The following is a 24595-nucleotide window of genomic DNA, read 5'->3' on the forward strand; positions in this document are numbered from 1 at the left end:
ATTGAAAAAAAAAGGGATTTATTATTGAATATAATTAGGTGAAACCGTGATGGAGTGAAGATGCAAAATTTGAACCGCAGTGGCAACGGACGACTGCATTTTCTTTTTTCTTTTAAATAATATTCATTTGTTGTCTACTGCAGAAAGGCTTGTTTTCACTGGACAGCTACATTATTATTCACGTTCTTATTATTCACTATTCACGTTTTCAAGACCTGAACACCTTCTTTGTCCATGTTTTTAATAGATTACTATTCAGCAGAATAACATTCAAGAAAATTGGTGCATTTTTTAAAAATAAATAATATTCATTGTCTACTACTTGGAGGCTGTTTTTTCCAGAAAGATTAAAATTAAAATACCACAAATTTGACATACATGGCTTAAACTGGACAGTTACAATATTCACATTCTCAATGCTCTAATTAAGCCTTAACACTTTATATGTTATGTTGCATAACAGATGCTTAATGATAAACATGTACCTGCATAAACATATATTAAAACATGTTGAGATTTACATTTTTGTGTTTCAGAAAGTAGTAAATGTTTAAAGAGAAACGACACGGTTGGTAAAACAACACATGACATTTATTTCCCCATTGCACAAAAAGATGGGACTTTCTTAATAAGCAACATATCATGCAGTGTTTAGAGAGAGAAAAAACCCTGCTGCCTTAACTTTGTAATGCATACATTAACTAAAAACACACATTGACCTGAAAATATATAAAAAAATATGGATCATTACTTTTTTAATTGTTGGTTTACATCATGAAACAATAAATGTGACTTTCTTTATTCTCTTAAAAGTCACATTAAACTAGTCCTCTAGCACAACCTGCTGTTCACATGTTGTATTGCGACAAAAATTAGGACAAAAATAGGAACCACTTTCCATACAAGAAAAACATTGAACAGGAAAATAACCTACCTTACTATAAAAAAAATGTCTTATGGGAAATACTTGTCACCAGGATTTTTCTGAGGTGCTCTTAGAACAAACCGGTTTCTTTAAATACAAAGACTCTGGCTTGTATATTCTTTTTTTTTTTCTTTTATATATCTTGCCTGGTACAGACACTTAACACAATAAGTGACAACATGTTTGCTGGCTTTATGATACAGTTACATTCTGTTGTACACACCACAGGATGCACATGAGAGAAACACACATCGCATGCATTGAATTCAAAGACTATTACCATTGAAACATCCTGCTTTGAGCAATGGACGACAGAATGTGCACACCGCTTCCCTCCCAACTGAGTGTAATAGTTAACATTCATACTATATTTTGCTCTCTTTAAGGCCTTTCTTTTCTAACTTAGAAGCAATTCCTGAAGCAATGTTACAACAATCAACATGGAGCTGGATGTGATTTGAGGTCCAATGGCAAAATTAAGAACGAAATGAATCCAACTGCTTAAAAAATAAAAACAAATTAGAGGCCTGGCGTGCTAAATTACCGTATTTCACCCAAATAGTGGCCTTTGATTTAATAGAGGATACGCTTGTGTATTTACTCAACAGACTGGCACAAAAGCATAATAAATATTGAACAATCCCCTCCCGACCCAAACAGGTTGAAATGGCGATAAATGCCGCCGAAAGTTGGCTGAATTTCTTCTTAAAGCGGTAAAGGGGTTAGCCTGTGTGGTTCCACGCATGGCGGATACGGCATATGGGAGTAAATATACTATTTGAGGGAGATACGGTATCCTGGCACGCAGTAGAGAGCATACATTGGTCAAGGCCAAACAATCCTAATTAGGATGAGCACCGAATGGTACACCCTCCTCCTGTATGTGCTTGAATTCTATATTAAACTCATACCCAATCCCCCCCCCCCCAAAGACATTTTGGTGTAAGCCTGCTGACAAGAAAAAAAACAAAAACAAGCATGTAAAGGTGGACATTCACTAGGTCCATAAAGGGGGAGAACACTGGCATCCACGTTACTGTGTTTTAGTTCCTGGCTGGCATGTTGCCTTCCAAAATAAAAGCAAGCATTTGAAAATATGACTCTAATAAGCTCCATCATCGGCCAAAAAAAATAATATGACAAGGACAGATAAGGAAGTGGAGAGTTTATTAAAATTCTACATGACTTAATCTAAATGAATATAAAAAAAAAGCGTAACTCCTAAGCAGGCGTGAGTGTACATCGATCGTATGGTCCAGTGTACTCTACTCAATTCAAGTTTATTATTAGAAAACAGCAATATTAGACCCTGAAGGCAACTCAGAGGATTGTGAGATTTCTCTGAATGAAAACAAAAAATAAACTCATCTTGCCCACCCCCCTCCACCTGTCCTTTGTTAAACCTCCCGAGAATAAAAGACGGAATCAGAAAAGTTCAAACTCTGCAGCGTGGCCCAGCCACCATGAGGTCCGTTTGCAAATGCGATAATAAATACAGGCATCCAACATGGGCTACGAGAGCAAAAATAGTCGATGCTCATGCATACACACAAGCATACATCTGACTTACTGAGATGATGAGCGTACTAAAGCCTCCTCTTCCTCCTCTCTATTAACTGGTACTCTTTACAGTGCAACAGCATGGCAGCAAATGGATAGCAGTGCTTTCATAAAAAAAAAAAGAAGGAATGAAAAATAAAAATTCTATATACATTATGGGAAAAAGCAGTAGTTTTATCTTTTGGTCCTGTGTCCATGAAGGACTCAACTGCTTCCTCATATAAACAGTAGTTTCCACCACAATGAAGGGCTGTGAGGGGGGAGAAGTCACGTGTTAGCATGAGCATCATATACGAGTTCACAGAAAACATGCTAGCTTCATTGGCGACTCCAAATTGTCCATAGGTATGAATGTGAGTGTGAATGGTTGTTTGTCTATATGTGCCCTGTGATTGGCTGGCGACCAGTCCAGATTGTGTACCCCGGCTCTCGCCTGAAGACAGCTGGGATAGGCTCCAGCACCCCCCGCGACCGTCGTGAGGATAAGCGGTAGAAAATGAATGAAAACCAACACCTAGTGGCCAATGGAGAATACTACAATTACAATGCTTCTTCTGCCTTGTATTTATATTTGAAGTAATTTGGCCATTTTTAAAATACTAGTAATACGCCACAAAACAGCAATCATATATTTACTTTGTAAAAAAAACACGCTAGAGAGAGGACACGATGTTCAAACTGCTAAATAACAATGTGTATGTTAGCACAGGACGGACAACGCAAACATATATTCATCCCAGACAATTAATTCCTCCGACAGTGGCAACCAAAAGTGAGCATTAATACCGTAAGTTGTAATAAAGCTCTTGCATTGGACTTTTTCCAGGTATACCTATTGAAGTGTCCAGCAAATCTAATCTATATTAGTGCTGCAAGAAGGTGACGGTCACTCATGAAACCACTGTGGTTAGAATTGTTAACTGACACAATCCATCACATTATTTAGCTGAGTCACAGTCACAAGGCAAATGAGAGGCGCGTGAGCATAAAAGAAGCCTTGCCCCGTCATAGTTGTCATAGTCATGTTTGCTGAAATTAAAGCAGATGCTGTGCTGGGTGACAAGTTCCTTTTGTGCCAGTGTGCAGAAATAGGAAATAACGCGCTTGTTGTCATTTCATCATGAATGAATCATAACAGAACAAGGTGATTAGACTAGCAGTGTCAACATGACTAATGAGGACTGTATTATTTCACATGTATACTTAATGGGAGCCGACGTGTACAGATTTTAATGACTTCTGTCAGTTGGCACCGAGACAAAAATTATGCGATACAAATACATTTACACTCTTCTACACAATGTTTGAAACCAAGATCATTTGCTAATTTTGGGCCACTGATGTCAGTTTTTTTTTGTACCCACCTTCTTTTATTATTTTATGCTCACTCTCCATACAAACCAATTTCTAATCTGCCTTCCGTAGGATAGATTTGCAGCTCGGTAAGACAGATTCTTGCTGAAACTGCTCAATTTGAATTGGTTCACTGGCTCATTTCACTCGAAGCAGGAGTGGAATACTATCTTGCTGAGCTTCACTTCTCTTGGCAGTCTTGGTGATGGAAAAAAGATATCAAGGGAAGATGGAATGTCACTATGATAGCAGGCTACTGCTGGAGTTTGATACGCCAGTCTTTGGATGCTGAACACTCCCGTCAATCCTACAGAAGGATTCAGTTAGCATAAACGTATGTTGTAAGTAATTTGATTTCCTCCAATGTGCTTAATTTATGCCAAAAATGTGTGAATCTTCATTTTCATCACTACGTTTTAACGTCAGGGCTGTTTTCCTGATTTGAGTGCAATAGAATGACACTTCTATACTTATAAAGAATGTTAAAATGTTACAAAAATACCTGGACACTTGGAAGGTGTTATGGTGGTGACATTTTTACCCTGATAATTATTATTTCTTTTTTCGTTAATCCATATTTCAGAGCTTCCACTATACCCTGTGATTGGAAATGGTTGTCGAGGTACCACAGAGGAAGATGGCATCGAACCTCTCACCTTGTTATAATTGTGACCCTTCAGAGCCGCCGTGTGCGTAGCCACCTTTGGACTTCATCTGGGCCTGAACCAGGTCCACCTGGAAGCATTCAGTAGACACTGATCAGTCAGTAAAACTATAATAGCGTAGCTTTATCTGAGGGGAAAGAGATCCAAAAACCCACCGAGGCCAATCCCAGGCCCATGTCGCCCGAGCCGACGTGTGTGGTGTGAACAAAGTTTGTTGGTTCGCCAATCATGGATCGGTCGATTCGTCGCCGCCGTTTCTGAAAATGCGGGAAGCTTTAAAGACTTTCTGATGACTTTAATGTACTTTCTGGTCACTGTGGCAATCATAAATATGCAACAAAAACATTATCAGAAACTATGAAAAATATACTGCCTACACAAATAGCAATCATCTATATTATGGCATTATGTAGACAATAACACACGCTCTTGGTCTGTTCTCCATTATTAGACATCAATAAAGTAGGCGATCTGGTGTTGCTATGGCATTAACAGACCTGCCAACCTACAATAAATGTTATGTGTATGGAAGCAAACAATGACGTATACATTAACATCTCACTGCATTGATGAACAGATGCGTAAAATGCAGACCCATAGTCAGCTGTGGTTGACTTTCAGGCTTCTGATTGGCCAAAATGAATGCGTTTTATGCAGACTGATTGTTTTAAACAATGGATGGACGTTTTTTAGCACCTGGAGTGGGACTAGTATGTTTTGGAAAATATTGCCGCTGGACTGGAAATAATGGATGAAAACGGTCATTAAATACGAAATTGGAGGAGAATGCGTTAGAGGAGATGGGCTGTCTGAATGACAGAAAAAAAGTGCACAAGTCAACCAATCACAGCTTTAAAAACAAAAAATTGCCCATCATCAACAATCCTTATGTGAAATATGAACAGACGTCGTTGTACATGTCATTGTACATGCTTTGCAGCTAAAACTGACACAAAAGTCGACACTTACGACTACTTTTATCACTTGGTAGGTGCAAAGCGCAAACATGTGAAAGAACATAGCTAGATTTCAAACACAAAAAAACATTACTGGAGACATTTTGTTAAATAAACATCATATGAGGCAACATGCACGGTTGAAGTAGTTCCTGTGTGTGGCTGATGGGGACCTTCCATATGCCCCCATTTATTATTTTACGATAGGAACAAGACTGACCGTGTTGTGCGGTAATGGTGTAATACTCACAGGCTGTGGCTGCTCAGCGATGCAGCAGCTGAAACAAACCCAGAATTCAGTCATCCTCAGGCCGGTGACGAAGCCGCAGCAGTTTCCTGTCTCTGTTCAGCCGTAACTAGACTGTGTGTCTTCCTGTCTGATGTCAGCAAAGCCGCAGACTCACAGCGAAAACGGACGGCGGCCTCTCCAATGGGAAAGAAGCGTTGGCCCGATGTAAAGAACACCCCTATAATGTTAAAATATAAAGTACCATTGTAAATCATAGGCAAATAATGAGGTCAAAGCTACACCTCTAGAAGTTCAAAGACTTGTACAACACATTCACGTGTTTGGAATGATCTGTTTTTCTGTCTTAGCGCCTGTGGCGAGTAACCATGACAGAAAAAAATGTGTCATATGAAGGAGCACAGACGTGCTTGCAATAGCAGGAGGCCATAAAATAGAAATTGGGTCAGTATCCAAAGCGGATGCGCCTGTGCAGTGACCTACTATAGACAAGAAGTCAATCAGCTACATTTTCTTTGGGGATTAATATCAGGATGAGACAGTACTTCATTAGATGTATATTTTATTTTACACATTAATGTGACATTGAGTCAATCCCTGTTTATCTCTGGGAATGTGGCTGGGACAAAAGACTAATAGAAGAATGTGAAGGGCAGGCTATGTTTGGAGGCAAATAAATTGAATTTAAAGCAGTCCCGAGGGATGTGTCATGTCTTAAAACAATAGCCGAATTATTTCAACACTTGGTTGGCAGCAAAGGGGATATTTTGTAGTCACACAGGAGGTGAATACTGGATCAACCTCATACAAAACTGATTTGTAATGTTGACTATAAACTTTCTGTGCATAGAACACAGCACAATCTCAACAGGACGGGTTTTTCATTACGTTATCAAGTTGTTTCGCGTCGTATTTAATTCCAATAACGGCACCATCAATGAAAAGTGACAGTGGGTCTCATCAGAAAGTCCACAGGCCAATACCTCCACACTAAATGACATTGAAAACAGACCGCCCGGTTTATTTGCTAACGATTGACAAGTCGATTAATCAATTTATTGCGGCTCTAACACGGGGATTATTTGCTGCGCCTGTGATCTTGGATTACCGCACAAGATCGTAATTCGTATTTACAAACAAATTAGCGTTATGTAACCCCGCATCACGGTTGCGGATCACTTAAAAAAAACCTTAACGCGTAGACTCCTAACATATATATTAAAAAAGACGTGATTAATCAATTGTATAGTATGTTTTATTATTATATTGTATTTCACGATTTCTGTGTGAACCTGTGTTAACACCAGCAGGTGCTAACAGGGTTAGCTTGTTAGCTGCCGTTCCCTCGCTTGCAGTCTTTCCCCACTGACAGCTGGCTAGATAGCTAACATGCTAACTTAGTCCATTTCCAAAACTAGCAGCCAAAACATGATTTAAAACAATAGTCCCATACGTTGTTGGTAGTTTATATAAATGGGAAGCTGTTCGTTTCAAATATGTTATGATTTAAAAAAAAAAAGAAGCTTACCAGAGGTTGCCTTGTTTGCCCAAACCGTACGAGCGACTGAAAGGGAAACAGAAAAAAAAACACCAGGAAGTACGATCTTGGGAAATTAACCAAACTTCCGTTTTAAAGCGTGACCACTTCTGGTGTTCTCGAGCCCACGCTCACGCGTTTTTTCTTGGGGGGATATAGTTAATCCAATATTGTGGTTTAAATTAAGCCTAAAGATGCGACCACTAACTGAGGAAGAGACGAAAACATTATTTGAGAAGTTATCTAAATAGTAAGTCAAGTTGGGAGGACATACTGACGCATGTTGTACTTGTTGTTAGCATGCTATGCTAGCAAATGCATGTGATCTCTAAACGTGTATTTCTCTTGACAACAGCATTGGTGAAAACATTAAGCTCCTTGTGGACAGACCGGACGGCACATTCTGCTTCAGGCTTCATAATGATCGCGTATATTACATGAGGTATTTTATTACCAACACATTGACGTTTTATTTTGTCCATGATTTTTTTTTAACATGATTCCCTGTCTTGTGTCTGCAGTGAGAGGATCCTTAAACTATCCACAAATATTTCCCGGGCAAAACTGGTGTCAGTCGGAACTTGTTTTGGGAAGTTTACAAAAGCAAAGAAGTTTCGGCTACACATCACCGCTTTGGATTTTCTGGCACCTTATGCAAAGGTGACTTTGTGCATCCACTGCTATTGTCATGTTTACATGATTCTGTTTATCATGGGAAAGTATATTAGTTTGTGTAGGAATAATATGGGCTGTGAGTGTTTACAGTCATGTCAATGTAAGGCTCTGCAGTCATAAGTCATGAATTAGAATAGAATCTGTATGTTAATCCTTGTCAAAGATGTTGCATATGATAGGTAAAATCCTATTCAAAGATCCTCTATGTCACAGCTGTATTGTTTTTAATGAAAACCTTAAAGGAGGGATTACTGTACCTGTCTATTAGTGATTCTCTATTAGTGGCTCATGACCCAAAAGCGGTCACTGTACAACAGGAGCCTCCTGCCATTTGCAAGGTCCTACTACAAAAACACTAGTTGCTCCAAAGTTTTGAAGTGAACTTGCAGACTGGTATGGTGTCATTCACAGGCCAGGCCACCAATTGAATAGCCATAATATACAATACTATTTCCCGATGCTTATTTATTTGTTCACATCTTTGTGAAGTTCAAGGTGTGGGTGAAACCCGGAGCAGAGCAGTCTTTCCTCTACGGGAACCACATCCTGAAATCCGGCTTGGGGAGGATCACAGAGAACACAATGCAGTACCAGGGCGTGGTGGTCTACTCCATGGCGGATGTGCCTCTGGTAGGTTGGCATGAGCAGTCGTGTTGCCATGTGCATAATGTAATGTGTATGCGGACATCAATTGGGAGTTATTGTGATGTTTTATTTTCAGGGTTTTGGGGTGGCAGCCAAGACTACGCAGGAGTGTAGACGAGTGGACCCCATGTCTATTGTTGTGTTCCACCAGGCTGATGTGGGAGAGTTCATTCGGAATGAAGACACTTTAACTTAAATCCAGATTAATTCTCATCACCGGATCTTCGCTTCACTCAGTGCAGCTTCTGTTTTGATGGTTGCTACATTGCCTGGTTCAAAGGCAGGATTTATTTGTTTTCCATACCTGACATTTTTTGTAAAATCATTCTGTTGGAAATTGAGTCAAACTTCATATATTTGGTTTTAAAAACAAGCTTACAAAATTAACCCTGAACATTTGAGGTACAGTATGAATACTGTATTAGGCCTTTCTGTTACAATAAATCTAAATACAAATTCAACAATTTTGCCATCCTTTGTATATTGATTCGTGTCATGCATGTTTTTTCACTCTCTACCAGTGCACACACAGACTATAGTGAGCCGTAACAAGGAAATGCAAATCCCAGCAACAGTGCAGGTACTTCAAGGGTCATGATGTGCCTACTACAGTGATTTGAAGCCATAGTCATGTGAAAATATACTGCAACATATTCAATAAACAGAAGAAACTGGAATTCTTACTAAATGTGGATAAAACACAATTATGTCCATGCCCATTTGCACACTGATGTAAAGGTTTGTGACAAAGGCAAATAAACAGAACTTAAGTTTCAGCTGCTGTGATTCCCGAAGTGTAACACCACATTGTGCACCAAACGCATTTTGCTGCATCCAAAACAAGTATTTTGACCAAAGTCCAACTAATGTTACACCTCAAACTGTATACTCCACACAGTGTTGCTAAAAGTTAAGCTAGGATGTCTACATTGACACACAATTATGTCTGAGTGTTTTTTTGTAGCTATTCAGACAACAAAAGTGACACAGATTAATAAAGTGATTAAAAAATATTGTTACCTTTATTTTTGCTAAAAGATACAATTTTCATTGGCAGGCCTTGTCTTGGTTAGTTTATTACGGTATGTTTCAATAGCCCTTAGACATCCTAATTACAATGTTAAATACACTTAACAAAATAGTTCAGTCATTTTGATATGGTTTACTTGCATTATAATGCCACATATAATCATTACATTGATGACAAAATGGTCTCAATATAATGACAATAATATTGTTTATATCATGACAGGAATGTACTGTACACACATATAGTCTCTGCAAAAGCAAAGATTAAGTTAATAAAAAAAAGTTGAATGTTTCAAAATGTAAAATAAAAAGAAAACATTGAAAATGAGCAGTTCATTGTGTGCGCCGACAAGAGCAAACACTGATTCCTCCAAGAAAAGAGGGTCAAATAAAATAAGCAAAACAAATTCAATGTGTGATACATACAGTAAATGGACACAAAATTAATGAGCTGTTGGGAGGTGGTACACTGGAATCCAAATATTTTAAAAAGCACTCACACAATGTTTAACTTCTTCATTGTTCTCCAGCGGTCCTTAAGGTGAACGTTTGTCCTGTCACTGAATGAGTAATAAGACTTTATCTTGCTCCAGTTGCCTTCTCCAAACTTCTTTACTCCTTCCTTCAGTTTCTGTGTTTCCTCTTCCGTCCATTTCTGCAACAATAAGGGAATGTTTTAGTCTTTTTAATGTACTGCAATAGCTGTGAAACGGACATCGGATGTGGGGTAGGATTAAATAAGCTTTGCTTACCCTCTTCTTTTGTCCCAAAGATGAGCTTTTGTCGGGTGATTCTTTGAGTAAAGAAAAACAAAACACACAATTGACAAAACACTTTCACAAACACGTCAAGTCAAACGGTCAAGTAAAAATACCGTGGCTAAGGTCATCTTCATAAGTCCACACAACCTTACTCTCCTTGGCTTTGCTATACAAGTTGTTCCTGCAGAGAAAAGAGGTTTGCTGTTACTTCCTCCTAATGAAACTCTCCGTGTGGGAAGCCGCATAAGCATACATAAAATGTTATTTGCTAAAGGCGACTTGGTCATCACCACCAACCATTTTGAGTAAGAAGACCCGGTGTCCTTGGCCTCCCTGTTGTTAGGAGTAGAACTTTGCTGAGGGCTGTCACTGGCAGGGGGTGAACTGTCTAGCGTGTCTGTGATCAAGACTTCATCCGTATTTCCTGTTCCTGTATTTCTTTGCACGTGTTTCTGAAGATGACGGGCAGATTTTTTGGGAGTAGTTGTGTTGTAGTTAACTGGAGAGTCCTGCACCACATCTTCACTGTTCAGTGACAATTCATCTGAGTCACTTGGAGTGGACCTTCTGCAGAAATACAGTAGAATTGAGGCAAGTGAGAAATTATAACATAATAATAATTTAACAAAACAAGATGACCATGGTCTTTTTTCCGCTCTTATTTTATGCATTTGGAGTACAGGCTAGGAGTAGAAGTAGGAGTGTGACTCATTAAAAGGAGGAGAACACATTTCTGAAAATATGACCAACAGGAACAAACAGTTAGTAACTTGCACACATTTCTACTTGGCAAGGTCGTTTGGTTTATCGTCTATTATTTCTTAGGTTTTGGCTTGTGTTGGAGTTTTTGTCAACATTCTGAAATGCTTTAAGGTTAGAGCAGTAAGTAAGCTCTAAGTGAGATAGGTATATCAGACTTCCAAGTTGTCTTCAATGCAGGAGATGTCAAAGAAAATAGATTAAATCAGAAATGGAACGTTGAGAGAAAAGAAAGAAAAAAAGTTTGCTCTAAAAATAATTTCCACTTACTTGTTAGGTGAAGTTTGGTGGTGATGATTTTCTTGAAGTACTTGCTTGTTTGCTGCGGCATTAGATTGTTCCTCACTTTGTGCAGACTCTGCAGCCATACTGGCAGAAAATCTGCAAGGTGAAAAGTTATTGTTGAGTCATACAATGATGATCACTGTCAGTTAGTGCTATGTTCTCTATTATGCCATAATGTATAGTCAGTCATACTTCTTCAGACAGCAAACTAGACTGCCTCATTTGCTCCAAAACACAGTAACAGTAACACGGCCAACAGTTCTACACAATCGACCAAACTCCCTTTACTTCATGTAGCTAACAAGACCATAACACGATGTGTGCACCTTACCTCTTTTTAAAAGTATTTGTGGCTCGTCTGTGTCGCTTTGTGGTGACAACGTCCTCATCTGCTTTGTGCCCAGTCTCTGACTGTCTTGGCTCTTCCACTGTGACTGGAACCTCTTGCTCCTCAGAAGCTGTGAGCAACAGGGTTGGTTGACTGTCCGGCTCAATCACAAATTTTGACACAGTGTAAAGCTGCCGTTTCTTCCTTGTGGTGGTGACTTGTGGTGAACCTGTCTTTGACTGAGGAGGGGCATCAGTCTGAGTATGTGGGCCCGCCAGGGCAGCCTCCACGGGGCTGCCAGAGTGTCTCAGAAACAGCTCGTCGTGCTCAGAGTCTTTACTTGTATCCACCTTGTCAGAAGCCAGACACTTTGTTTCAGACATCTCGTTTTCCACTATATCCTCCAGTTGAGAAAAAGCAATTGCAAGTCCACATTTAGCCAAAGTCTGGTAGGCCAACGCCAATCTGCTCTTCTGGATAAGGGAATGGTCACTAGATGGAACAGGAAAAGCAAATAAATACAATGGAGATTTAAAAAAAGAAAAAAACGTGGGAGATTATCACCTGAGCAAATTGCTTTTATTTGGCTGAGTTGTAGTGGGCGAAACGTCCGGTTCATCTATCGCCATACTGTCATCACCCTGCCTTTCACGCTCTTCGATAAGCCGCTTTGCAGCCTGGTATTTTGTAAGGAGAAAAACAAATGCCAACAAATCAAGACGACAAGTGAGTGTTTAGTTATTAGACCATATTAGCAAGTTATTTTGTGTTTTCTCTCATACAATGCAAAAGTATCTAAACAGCGAGGATTCCTTTTAACTGATACACCATGACACAGACTCATAGAGGACAAAAAGGATCACTGCTGCTTACTACACCTACCTTGTGAAAAAAAGGAACAGTGAATGTGAAGAGATTCAGGGAAAAAGTCAACACTTCATTCTTTAATTCTCTCAGGTCCATTTCTTCTATGACTTTATGCTTGTTGCTTCTCCGACTGATGAGATCCATGAATAAAGTTTTCTATGTGACAAAAACAAAGTTCAATGCGAATGTTTTTCAGAACTTCCCAATTGTAAGAACACATGCTAGTAAGTGGCTTTGTCTTCTCTATTAAAACAGGTGCAGGATAAATATATGTACATTTACTTACAGAATATACTTAAAAACCTCGGAGCAAAATTTAAATTCAAGTGAATTTTCAAGCAAATTTGAGTCACTACTGACATGCAAAACCTTACAATGTTTATTCATATTTGCCTTCAACATAAACAGTTGGGAGAACTCAGAACCGACCTTTGCATCCGCTGATTTGCTAAAATGTTTGTTGAGCACCTCCTTTGCTTTGCCAAACTGTCTGTTCTTAATGAAAACCTTCACCATCTGCAGACACAGAGAAAAAAATAACCATTATAACTTTGATCATCTTTGCATACTTTTAGCTTTACAAATCACCATTCTCAACCTCAAGGGGTGTTAAAAGGGATCGCCGGTGTGAGTACGCCGACGTAACACGTGCGGGTATGTTGTCAACTAATGATGGCAATTAGCTAATCATTGAATGTATAGCCCATGGCTGCAACATGACTTGTTAATCACATTTCTGAGACTGCTTTTATGCGAATATGTGCCCCCTACTTATGTGGTATTTTAACTCCTTGTGAGGGCAACCAGGTAGCCCTAGCTAGAAGTGTCAACTCCAGTGATGCTGGAAAAATCTTTTAAATATTGTGAAAAGTCTTTCTTCTCAATAGTTTATGGACTGCTATGTATCACTGCCAATCAGCATTAAAACACATTTCATCCGACCTCTGTCAAAGTGTCAAAATTGTGCCATGGAGGGCCGGGACACTGCAGGTTTTCTTTCTTGAGGGATGGAGCTCCTCAATTAAATCACCTGCCGGAAGAACTAGGAAAAAACCTGCAGTATCTCAGATGTTCATGGCAGGAGTTTAACACTCCACTGCACTGCCTGCATGACCTGTGCTTTTGTCAAGTGCACATAACATATGTTCCAAACCGTGCATCCTATAGGAAAGGCACCTACCATCTCCTTAACTGATGCGCAAACGCTTTCCAAGTCCTCTGGTGGGACATCACTCCTCTCGCTCATATTTCCAAGCAGGCTCAGGGCTGACTCCAGTGGCGTCATTGAGCTATCGGTTTCAAACACCAGATCTGAAAAAGATAGACACAAAAATGTTGTAGTACAGATTCATGGCGGTGCTTCCAATTTAAAAGAACAGATGGCAACCTCACCAAGGTTTTCGCCCTCATTAATCCGGGAGAGTAACTGTAATACCAGAATTTTTGCATGAATGGCATCGTTGGATGACAGAGGACGGCGCAAAATACCTGCAGTGTTAGAAAAAGAATCATTAATGTTCTACTGAAGTATATAACAGGAAGCCGATTGAGAGACAGTAATAGTCTTAACACACAGGCGTTCTAATTGACCCGGAATCAGATGGGAAGAGTATTGTGGTAACAATACTGTAACTAAAATGAGTCGCTATGCTCTTTTGTCTGAAGTCGTGACATTAATTTAGATACATTCGAGGTGCATCTTCTCACGAGACACAAAACCAAGTCTCAACTTTAGCAACAAACCCACCAGGAAACACTTTTTGAATATGTGTTCTCTTAAAACAGCGGGCAAGTAAATCAATATCAATAAGTAAATAAGCAACGGCATGCTAAATGTGTGTCACAGTTTACAACAAACAAGTCAGACCCCAGGCTGGCGAGCTCATCAAAGTGTGGTTTGGCTGACATACTCATTGGGGACGTCGGTTACTTACTTTCAAGAACATCTCTAATTTCACAAAAGCCCTCGTATTGGTCTGTTTTAAATAACTCAAACGCCAAAGAAAAGTAATAGTCGAAAGTCCAACGGTTAACGATGGATTCGGTGTCTGTACTGTGGTTGACGCCGACGTTCTCATCCGCCATATTGTTATGTGTCGTTTCATAGCCGAAGCGGGAAAAGCTTTTTTGCCTTTGTATCCCCAGACGATGATTTCTTAGGTCATACTAAAGTGGTTTAAACCGCACTGTTACAACAAGGAGTACGATTAACCGTCAACATATATTCTTAAATAGATTGCTGTATTCAAGTTCCGTACAATTGTCAGGATTCAGGTAAAGTTGCAAACAGTGTCAGTACTGCGGGATGCCTTAAAGACAAAAGTCAGGGTTGCATCGACAGTGGGAATATGGCTAACTGTGGCTAACTGTGGAGCGCCCCCACTGACCTGGAGAGCCAAGCTCACTGCTTCCTTCATAATAACGTAAGAATAATAATGTTCAATGACAATAAAAGTAAACACTTGGATTTAATTTACACCCACGACAATTTCAGTCTCCAGTGAATCTGAATGTTTTGGACTGTGGGAGGAAGCCAGCAAAACATGATCCATTTAGTCCTTCATCTGTGAAACTACAGCGACATTTTCCTGATAAATATCACATAAAACCTGGAAAAGAAACTCACAGCTCATTGGAGGTAGTTTTAATTTAATTAGGTTTATTATTTAAAATGACAACATGACACGTACAGTATTTAAAAAACATGAAACAAAAACAAAACAAACGGTTCCATTTATACAATGATCATAATAACCTTTATACTCTGTAATAAAAGCTGCAAGACTTGATCACACGGGACAGTCTCTCAGAAAGAGAAAACTCTTCTCGGTGCGGTTGACAGCATCACCACACAACCCGTTGATATCATGATGTAATGCAGGGATTTAAAATACAATCAGATATACAAAACATGCCTCATAGCTGTTAACCCCGTTTCCTGAAACCCAGAAATCATGATTTTATTAGTTTACAGCAATGTCCTATTCTTTACAGCCATTTGTTGATTATGAACTCTCTTCTTGACCTTTAATAAATCATCTCTCTATAGATAGATATGGAATAAAGCACATCCTAGCAGTAAACCCCACTTCTGTTCCTATTCGCATCACCCGTCTTGCCACACTCTTCATCAATACACTGGTCTTGTTTGAATGAATTTCCTGAATGAGGATGTTAAGATTTCATTAATCAGCAACAAGAGGGGCTGCAAATTTTTGCCTGCCCGACAGAGTGAGAGGAAAAAAACCACAAGGACTGCATTAATAAAACTCTCCTGGAAACTGTTTAGAAACAGTGTCAACTTGTTTTACATTCATCACATAGTATACCTGTATACCAACCTTTCATAGTGTAAACACTGAGGAAGAAATAGTCCCTTCCCTGACAACCACAGATGAGAACAAAAACCAGTACACCATCCAACGCATAGAGGGAAAAGTGACAATGCTTAATCATTAAATCTGAACTCCGGGTCTATATATCTATTAATGCCACATTCATCCAGTGTAAAAAAAAGCCCTATTAGCTAATCACAACATGACACCATGTGGAAATGATGGCTAATGGATGGATTGACTGGATGTTGATAAAAGGCATTATGTGTTCTCAAAACATTGTGAAGGTCTGCTTGTTACAGGCTTACGTGGTAGAAAAAGCCACCACCAAAGTCCAATGCAAAATCTGTAATTCACCAGCTTAGAATGACCATAAAGTTCAAGCACAAAAGGATGTTGTGCTTGTGTCATGATAGCCAAGCAGCATGCAAAGCCACTGCAGGGTCTAAAAACTTGCTGCAGGCAGCTTGTCAAGCCCAAATGGTCTACAAAAGTAACCTCCAAGACTGAGCCACCAAAGCAGGCAAGGATACTCAAGAGATTCATTTATCTACAATGAGTCATGGGTAGGCCGTACGGTGGAGAGTGGTTAGCAAGTTGGCCACACAGTCAAGAGATCGGGAAGACCTGGGTTCGATTCTTGGTTAGTTCGCATGTTCTGCCCGTGCGTGTGTGGGTACTCCGGTTTCCTCCTGCAGGTTGCCGACTCCAAATTGTATAAGTATGAATGTGTGTGTGAATGATTGTGCCCTGCGATTGGCTCGCCCAAAGTCAGCTGGGATAGGCTCCAACCTAATGAGAAAAAGCGGCATAGAAAATGGATGGAGTCATAGGTAGATTGCTTGCTGCAACAGCTATTCATTCAAAAAGAACATGTTTTGTACTGGCTGAAAAAGAGTGAAGCCAGGAATAGGGTAATATTGATAATGCAGGAGATGAAAACATTGCAAAAGCCACTCAGCGCTGCACAGAAGAAAGAAGCTTGTTGTTCACAGTCTCATCAGCCTGGCGCGGCCGACTGATTGCAGTGTTACACATGCAAATCAAAGCAGCACATGTCCTCTGTCTGCTGTGCTAGACTCAAGTGTTGCAGAAGTAGTGTGCGTCCTTTGTCTGGGTCATCTGAAATAATGCTGCTTGGCCCCTCTCGTCCTCCATGTCAAATATTTACTTTGAATGTCATCAGCATGGCAAAAAAGTAATGATTAAAAAAAAAAATGAACGAGAGAAGCCAATTGCGAGAGGAGAAGAGGAGGTAAAAGATTCGCTTGAGTTATACACTGCATGCGTCACCACCATACAAACCAAAAAACGCCTTAATTTTGAAACCCTGTGAGAAAGGATGGACATTGAGTGGAGGTTGCTGAAGTTGTGCAGCCCCACCGGAGCACCCTGTAACCCACACAGGAAGGCCAGTACCATGTGAGCCGATGTCCATCCCATCACCTTCCTCAAGAGTCTCATTAGAGGTGGCTCTCAGATGGAAAACTCAGACCCAGGACGGCGAGATTGGTTTAAGAACGTGAGGCGGTGCAGACGCAGCCCCGTGAATGGGTTACACCACAGCAGGGAGGGCGGGCCGCCAAAGACGGCTTTCATTCCATCCCATCGGGTGCGACGCTCCCAGGTGGGCTTCTCGTTTTTCAGACGTTCGATCTCCTGTAAGATGTTCACACAGGTTGTAAATTAAACACTCCTTGAAAAGTCGGTTCAAAAAGAACAGCATGACCATTGCTATAGGAAGTTGAGCAACATGGAGTTCAGAACATTCAGGGACTCCTGCTTCCCTTTAAATAAATAATACATCATATTGATCCGGATATTAGATAACTCAGCAGTACAGACACGAGGCTTTAACATTACAGTCAGAGACACACACACAGGTTCATGAGAAGTACGTTGGATACTGACCGTCTCGTCATTGCAGATGGAGTGTATCTGCGTACCAAACATGACAGCCGTGAAAGTGAGGAATAGGATGGCTTCGAGACAGAGGAAGATCAGCAGTAGCACGGATACACCGGGAGAGAAGTCACTGCACTCTGGCCCCACCAAACAAAATGAGACAGAAATTCAAGGTTTTTATGCTGCTAATAAGGAGTCCTCAAGGCTTTAAAAAATAGATTGGCTGCAAAGTCACTGACAAATAATGTAAGCTTAAAACGACGATTATTGTGTTGTACAACAGACACAGACCAGATCTGGTCCAAAAATAGACTTCGGTATTATGACTATTATATACTGTATAATATAATATCATAGATATGGCAGCGTTATCTTTCCTATATCCGCTGGGCTGAATGTTTTTTCTAATTGAATGACAGTGAGGGGGTGGGAACTTACCGTTCCACTGTACTTTAATACACGTGAAGAAGTGCATGCCACTCAGGCCCAGTGCATGAGCAGATATTAATGCTATGTACATCTGAGGAGAGACAAACCTTAATATGAATATCACTGATCATAGCAGTGGATTAATTTGTGGAAAACATAATTTTAAGCTTTAAGATAATAAGTAACTCTAACTAAAAAGACTAAAAATAATAGTAAATCAGTGTACTTACAGTGAAAAGGACAAAGAATCTCTGGTTCTTTTCTCCCACGCAGTTATTGACCCAGGGACAGTGGTGATCCATCTTCCGGATGCACCGTTTACAAATACTGCATGCCAGACAGAGAAAATATGTATGTGTGATATTCCAGTTTAGTGTCACTATCCAGTTCAGTTTGTTCACCGGACCGACCTGCAGTGGTGTGCTCTCTCAGGCTTGATGCTGCAGCACTTTGGGCACTTGTAGATAACCTCACCAGGTTTCAGCTGCAACCTCTCCATGTATTCCTTGGTTGCATTTCCTTTGGGAACCGCCCCCTGAAGATTCAAAATTGAATCAATTATTGCAATTTTTATCAATAAAATCACAAATTGGCGTCTGGTACACTGTGACCCACATGACATGCTTACCGGATCTGACAACATGGTGCGCAGATGTGAAGCCAGGGCCAGCACAGCTAGGGAGTTGAAGGTGGCTCCGTTCAGCAGAGAATACCAGAAGCTCTTGGCGGGCATCAGCATGACAAAGTTCACAACAAACTGGGCGTACAGCACCAGGAACCAGGTCATGCCAGCGCACACCATACCACAGCTGTCCTGGATAAACCACACAGTACGGTTCCCGGCGGAATGGTCCGCGTGGCCGCCACCAACCATCACTCCTGCTGCCAGGCTACCCGACTCGACGTCGCCACCTGCCGACAGCAGGGGATGGTGCTGCTCCATTTCACGCAGTCGGTGGTTTGAAGAGTGCATCCTACCCTATAGCGGATGAGATAGTGACATGAAAAGGAACATAGAAATACCTCAAGGGATGACAGCACAATAAGAACAAAATTCCTCTGTCGGGCAGGGAAGTACCTCAATGGAATACCGATACAGGACTGGGGTGAGATCAAAGGGGAAAAGTCATGATTGTGTTTCATCAATTACTTTGCAAACAAACACTTCCTGGTACATTGTGTATGTATGACAAGGCCCAAACAAAGCAAGTATGATTGGTTGATTGGGACTACAAAGAACATTATGCAAGACCTGAGTAGAGACCCATTGCAAATGTCAAGTGAGTCAAGTTAGCCGCAACACAGATGATGTTCTGGTGCTAAATTTATGCTAATGGTGATCAATGTTAAAATACACAGCATACAAGTTCAACCTTATCCATCAAGAGAATCAAAATGGTCAAAGCTGGCTTTACCTTGTCAAAGAAAATACGAACAAGCCTCGTTTTCTCTGATCACATACTTTCAACAGCAGTCTTGGAACGTCCCTATGGTTTTCAAAACAAACCCATTAATGCTCTTGTCGTGTCCTGTTTGCTTGTCTGCCTGTGAGGTACCACTGGGAGGGAAGGTGAGTGAGAGGGAGCCAAACTTATGACTGTGATGAATTTGAAATCAAAACAGAGTGTGACACAGATGCGTGTGTGTTTGTGTGCGAGTGTGTGTACAGGCCTTGGCAAGAAAGTCTCCTCACATTGTCGTTCTCAGGTGCGATGATGGATGACAAACAATACGCAATCCATCACTCAAGTGTGGGCTAAGACAGATGTCTTTGCTAAAATGTGGATAAATAACCAAGCATTGCCCCCACCCAAATTACACGAGTTGCACAACAATCCGTCACAACCTCACATCCCAATTCTTCAAAGCCCCAAAAGGCACTGGAAGGTTTCTTTTTCCTTCTCCTCCAATAATGTCAAGGTTACAAGAGAACATTCTGGTCTAAGTGCATACAGACTATGTTGGCAGCCTCAGGATCAATCAATGTGTCTCTTGGAAACTGATCCTGCAGCAGAGGAGCATATATCGATACAACATGATACCATTTCAGACGCTTGTTATGTGCTTTGAAAATGTTATCGTATTTGCCGTTCAGTGTCTGTGAGTCTGGTGCATAGTCAAATGCACAATAAACTTAAGAAGTCAGATTTGTGCATTACGATTTATTTCATCATTACAAAACATGACTTGCTCAAGTTTGGATTTTGTCTACATTTCATGTATGAATACCATTAGCAAATTTAGAGATGAACTAAACGACTTAGTGCTTTGAGAGGTGACAATAACATTTTATACCTGCTGCAACTTTCTGGCCTTTCAGACCTGTGCTATGTAACACTCTAACAGAAACTAAAACAGTGTCTCGGTAAGATGCACAACAACTCTACCGCTTTGAACACCAAACTCCATTTTAAAACTAATACTACTAATCATACTTTTGTAAAGGCAACATTTTTTATTCAACTCTTGGGGTCTTGATCAATATCAGTATCGGCCAGTATTCAAGGCTGCAATATCCGTGTGGTTTAAAAAAAAAAAAAATTCAGGACACCCCATTAAAGATAGACAAGAATACGGAATACAGACCGAATACACTCCCCGGTCACTTCATGCTGTATTGATTCTTCCTGTGCTCAATAAAAGAAGGTGGTCCATTAGAGTAACAGCAGCAGCAGCTCCCCCAACTGTTCACTGTTCCCAGTCAGAAGGCACAACGCAAGACTTAGCTAATGGACCAATGAACAGTCAGACTTTCAAATTGAAAGGTCCAACAAGAACAAAGACTAATCTGTTACTGTGTTCAATGACATGTTAAATGTCATTGGGCCGCATGTGGCCAGCGGCCCGCTAACTAAGTAGGCCCGGTGTATGGGTGTCAAACTCATGCCACGGAGGGCCGAGACACTACAGGTTTTCTTTCCAGCCGGTCACTAAAGCAGGTTATTAGCCCTCTTCGGTTTGAGTGAAGGACCTCGTCAATTCAATCCCACGCTGGAGAAGCTGGTTGGAAAGAAAACCTGCCACTTCAGCCCTCTATTGACACATGTAGTCTAGAGTAAGTAGAAAAAACTGAAAAAATAAATACAAGCTTCAGTAAACGCTCATTTGTTTGTAGATTATGGGGCTCCTCCCCTTTGTCAAGGTAGGAATGCTGCTCTTCCAGCTTTTAAAAAGGTGAAAAAAAGCTGACAACTAAGTGATAGAAATGAAATTGATACTGTACCTACCTAATATGTTCCCTCTTCACAAGAACATTCTGTGATGTGGAACTTCAGCACCAGCATTTGGTAGTAGATAGATATGTAGATGGACATGAAGGCGGAAAAAGCATCTGAAATGAAAAAAAGGTTTGATTTCATACATAAATTGAAATTTTTTCATTATTTTACAGTAGACATCACCATCACAATATCACAGACGTTACATGCAGACCTCATTATCAGTCATTCTTTTCTTAAGAAATGTGGCCGTGTTGTTTTAATTGGGTAATCAATTAGCCTTTGATTAATTGTTGCAGTGCTGCACTAAAACACAACAATGACGTCAGTGGTGGGCAGTGCATTTGGTACCTGGGCCTTCAGTGGCGACTTGACCAGCAAGAAAAGGGCCAGTATTGTTAATAAACATGATTAATTTTATATATTGCCATTAATTCATAACACATATCACTGTGCCAAGTGCTGATGTTGTTACCCACATTGCGTAATATATGCAAGTTCTACCACAATCCACACTTTGGACACCCATGTCTGTTTCATTCAAAAAAGTGATGTGTTGCTAGGCGACGGAGGAGCATGTCCAAATTCTGTATTCTTGTCTCTGCAGCTAATCAGGGGTCAGGTTCCATAGTAGAGGTTTTTACACCTTTCAGAGCGGCATTGCACGACGGTACATCTTGCTCGCCTGCACAGCGGATACTTCGCCTTTATTGATTACTTGTATTAATTACCCAATAAATGGACAATGCAATAATCACATCCTGTGTTTTACTTTGAATGTGCAACCCTACTTGCTAAATACAGCAACATTGTTGTTAAATTGTCTAGACTCTATGTCTGATGCATGTTACCATAATACCACTATTAACAAAGCAAGACATCGATAAATATGACTTTCACTTCTGCTATGAAGTTGGAGCATTAATAACTCATTTTCTTGTAAAGTTGCTGGTCAGCCAAATCTAACAAACATCAATTAATCACCTTGGTGATAGCGTTAAAGACAATGCCAAACATCTGCCCTCCATATGGCACAGCTCACAATCAATATTTATCTAATAAAACAGCAACACCCCATAACATTTAAATAAAATAGCAGACTTAAGAGTTATGCTCCAATCAACCAATCAGACGTATGATTTGCTTATAAAAGAACAACATAAAACAGCCTCATTGGCAATTGTCCGTATGTGATAGGGGCCAGCACTCCTGATTCTGAAGGCCCTGGCAGATTAGATTGATACAGCAACACATAGAAGCTTAAAGTTTGTGTGTGCATACAGATACTTTGTCTTAAATTATTTTCACCGTTTGACAATAAATTTGACGAATTGTTGAATTTCAATATCTGCGACATATTTGGGATATATAACATTCACTACAACATTTAATCTCCCAACTTATTTTTTTAGCAGTATGCTTAGTGAATGAAGTGTAATTTTGTTAAACAATGGTTGTACTTCCAACTTGCATATTTATGTTGATATTTCGACGACAACAGCGCAAATTAAAACACATCCACCACACATTAAATAGCAAAGCAGAACTGAGATTGGAGAGCGTCCATTCATCGACCTTCTCAGTCATCAGTGTAACTGACCATCTCAAAGAAAGCAGGTGTTGACTCTCCCGCCATGCTGGGATTATTTACAGGTCAAGATGTGTTCAGGTCGTCAACAACACCACATCAACTCAAATCACCAAATCCACCAAAATACCGTATATTCGCATGTGCATAATGCCATGCATAATGCTACCCGGCTGCTTGCTAACAGGCTCGGTAGCCAGCACAACACTATTGTACGCCTCCGAGGATAATGTACGAGAGATTTTCTGATGACAGACAATCAGCCTACCTCAATATTCCCCATATAGCCGCTTAGGGACGTCTTCTAAATTCATTTTGAGTGTTTCACAAAAGGTAAGCTCCAACTCTGAGACCACAAAAGAGGTAGCGACACATCCCATCTAGCATTATTGTCACTGCTTCCGGGATTGAGTTCCTCTTCGTGAGTGTCTGAGAGGGCGGAGGATGTTTGGCTCAACAGCGCCACCCTAAGGGATGTGAGAGCATTTCAGTAAATCAGCCCCCGCCAGAGAGCGCCATTGGCTAATAACAATGTGATACACCCAACGCGCTTTCTTGTAACGTTCTGGCACTTTCATAAAATTGTAATAATAATATTTTTTTAGTTTTTACTCATAGTATCATGACTCTTTATTACAATATTCCAACGCACAAAATTATTACTTTTTCTTTTGGGAAAAATAACCTCTTATCTCATATAAGTACATTTATTCATACTGTAAATTATGTTTTTCTTCTCGCAATATTACAACTCATTATTACTAAATACTACTAAACTACTACTAAAAAACTAATAAAGCTGTAGACTTGCACGAATGAAGTTATAGTCACAATAAATCAGAATAAAATTGTAATATTACAACGATAAATTAGCATCATTCGAAGAAAAAAGATTGCAAAAATAAAGTTCTAACATTACAAATAAAAAGTCACAATTTTATCAGAATAAGGTTGAAAGACTACCGGAGTAATGTTGCAATGTTAGGAGAAAAACAAGTTCAACAATTGCAAGATTAATGAGAAGTAGTCACAGCTAATATTAGAATAAAGATGGATTATTATATGAATAAGGCCGTAATGTTATGTGAAACACAAGTAGAATCAGAGGTATAGCAGTGGAGTGACTCAAGTCCTTTTTAATGTTTAACTAAAATAGACCAAAGTGATGGTTTGTAGTGGCACCACTGCCTTTATCCCAGTATATAAAGCCAATCATCACAAATCTGGGAGTTCAAATGGAGTCAGATTTGAAGTTGGACAGCCAGATTAGGGCTGCTGTAAAATCAAGCTTCTTTCAATTGAGGCAGCTGGCCCAAATGAAGCCAATTATTTTGCACAAGTACTTTGACAGCGTAATCCCCGCTTTTGTCACCTTTCGGATGGATTACTGTAAAGCACTTTACCTGGGAGTTAGTGAGCTGTCCATTGGGTGTCTTCAGTTGGTGCAAAACGCTGCTGCGTGTCTTTTATCTGGCACCTGTACATATATGAGCACACTTCCCTCATTTTAGCTTCATCTTTGGCATGC

At 40.1% G+C, this 24595-nt stretch overlaps 4 protein-coding genes across 5 annotated transcripts; 1 reads left to right on the forward strand and 3 right to left on the reverse strand.

The window, feature by feature from the left end:
• Positions 1-573: 573 nt before the first annotated feature.
• cdc42se2 (CDC42 small effector 2) lies at positions 574-7382 on the reverse strand. Its single transcript, XM_058089646.2, has 5 exons — positions 7235-7382; positions 5710-5926; positions 4659-4760; positions 4495-4573; positions 574-2735 (listed from the first exon to the last, which is right to left on the reverse strand). Exons 2-4 carry the CDS (start codon positions 5761-5763, stop codon positions 4499-4501), a joined length of 231 nt encoding a protein of 76 aa, XP_057945629.1. The 5' UTR covers positions 5764-5926; positions 7235-7382; the 3' UTR covers positions 574-2735; positions 4495-4498.
• nip7 (NIP7 nucleolar pre-rRNA processing protein) lies at positions 7329-9332 on the forward strand. The gene is made up of 5 exons (XM_058089645.2): positions 7329-7493; positions 7599-7685; positions 7765-7903; positions 8408-8548; positions 8640-9332. The coding sequence occupies exons 1-5, from the start codon at positions 7438-7440 to the stop codon at positions 8757-8759; spliced, it is 543 nt and encodes a 180-aa protein (XP_057945628.1). The 5' UTR covers positions 7329-7437; the 3' UTR covers positions 8760-9332.
• Positions 9333-9563: 231 nt separating this feature from the next.
• Positions 9564-14743, reverse strand: terfa (telomeric repeat binding factor a). The gene is made up of 12 exons (XM_058089071.2): positions 14527-14743; positions 13985-14080; positions 13773-13903; positions 13022-13108; positions 12608-12748; positions 12290-12402; positions 11729-12217; positions 11383-11493; positions 10651-10920; positions 10467-10534; positions 10345-10385; positions 9564-10247 (listed from the first exon to the last, which is right to left on the reverse strand). Exons 1-12 carry the CDS (start codon positions 14675-14677, stop codon positions 10089-10091), a joined length of 1857 nt encoding a protein of 618 aa, XP_057945054.2. The 5' UTR covers positions 14678-14743; the 3' UTR covers positions 9564-10088.
• Positions 14744-15211: 468 nt separating this feature from the next.
• Positions 15212-23529, reverse strand: zdhhc7 (zDHHC palmitoyltransferase 7). 2 transcript variants are annotated; one of them, XM_058089693.2, is made up of 8 exons: positions 23336-23525; positions 21489-21592; positions 18890-19240; positions 18672-18796; positions 18492-18588; positions 18271-18352; positions 17839-17969; positions 15212-17586 (listed from the first exon to the last, which is right to left on the reverse strand). In XM_058089693.2, the coding sequence occupies exons 3-8, from the start codon at positions 19232-19234 to the stop codon at positions 17404-17406; spliced, it is 963 nt and encodes a 320-aa protein (XP_057945676.1). In that variant the 5' UTR covers positions 19235-19240; positions 21489-21592; positions 23336-23525; the 3' UTR covers positions 15212-17403. The 2 variants fall into 2 exon arrangements, with proteins under 2 accessions (XP_057945676.1, XP_057945675.2); XM_058089692.2 differs by having other exon boundaries at positions 18672-19240; positions 23336-23529.
• Positions 23530-24595: the final 1066 nt, after the last annotated feature.

Source organism: Doryrhamphus excisus, linkage group LG13 (genome assembly GCF_037039965.1).
Source record: "Doryrhamphus excisus strain RoL-2023G ecotype Guam linkage group LG13, RoL_Dexc_Guam_v1.1, whole genome shotgun sequence".
Taxonomy (NCBI): Eukaryota; Metazoa; Chordata; class Actinopteri; order Syngnathiformes; family Syngnathidae; genus Doryrhamphus; species Doryrhamphus excisus.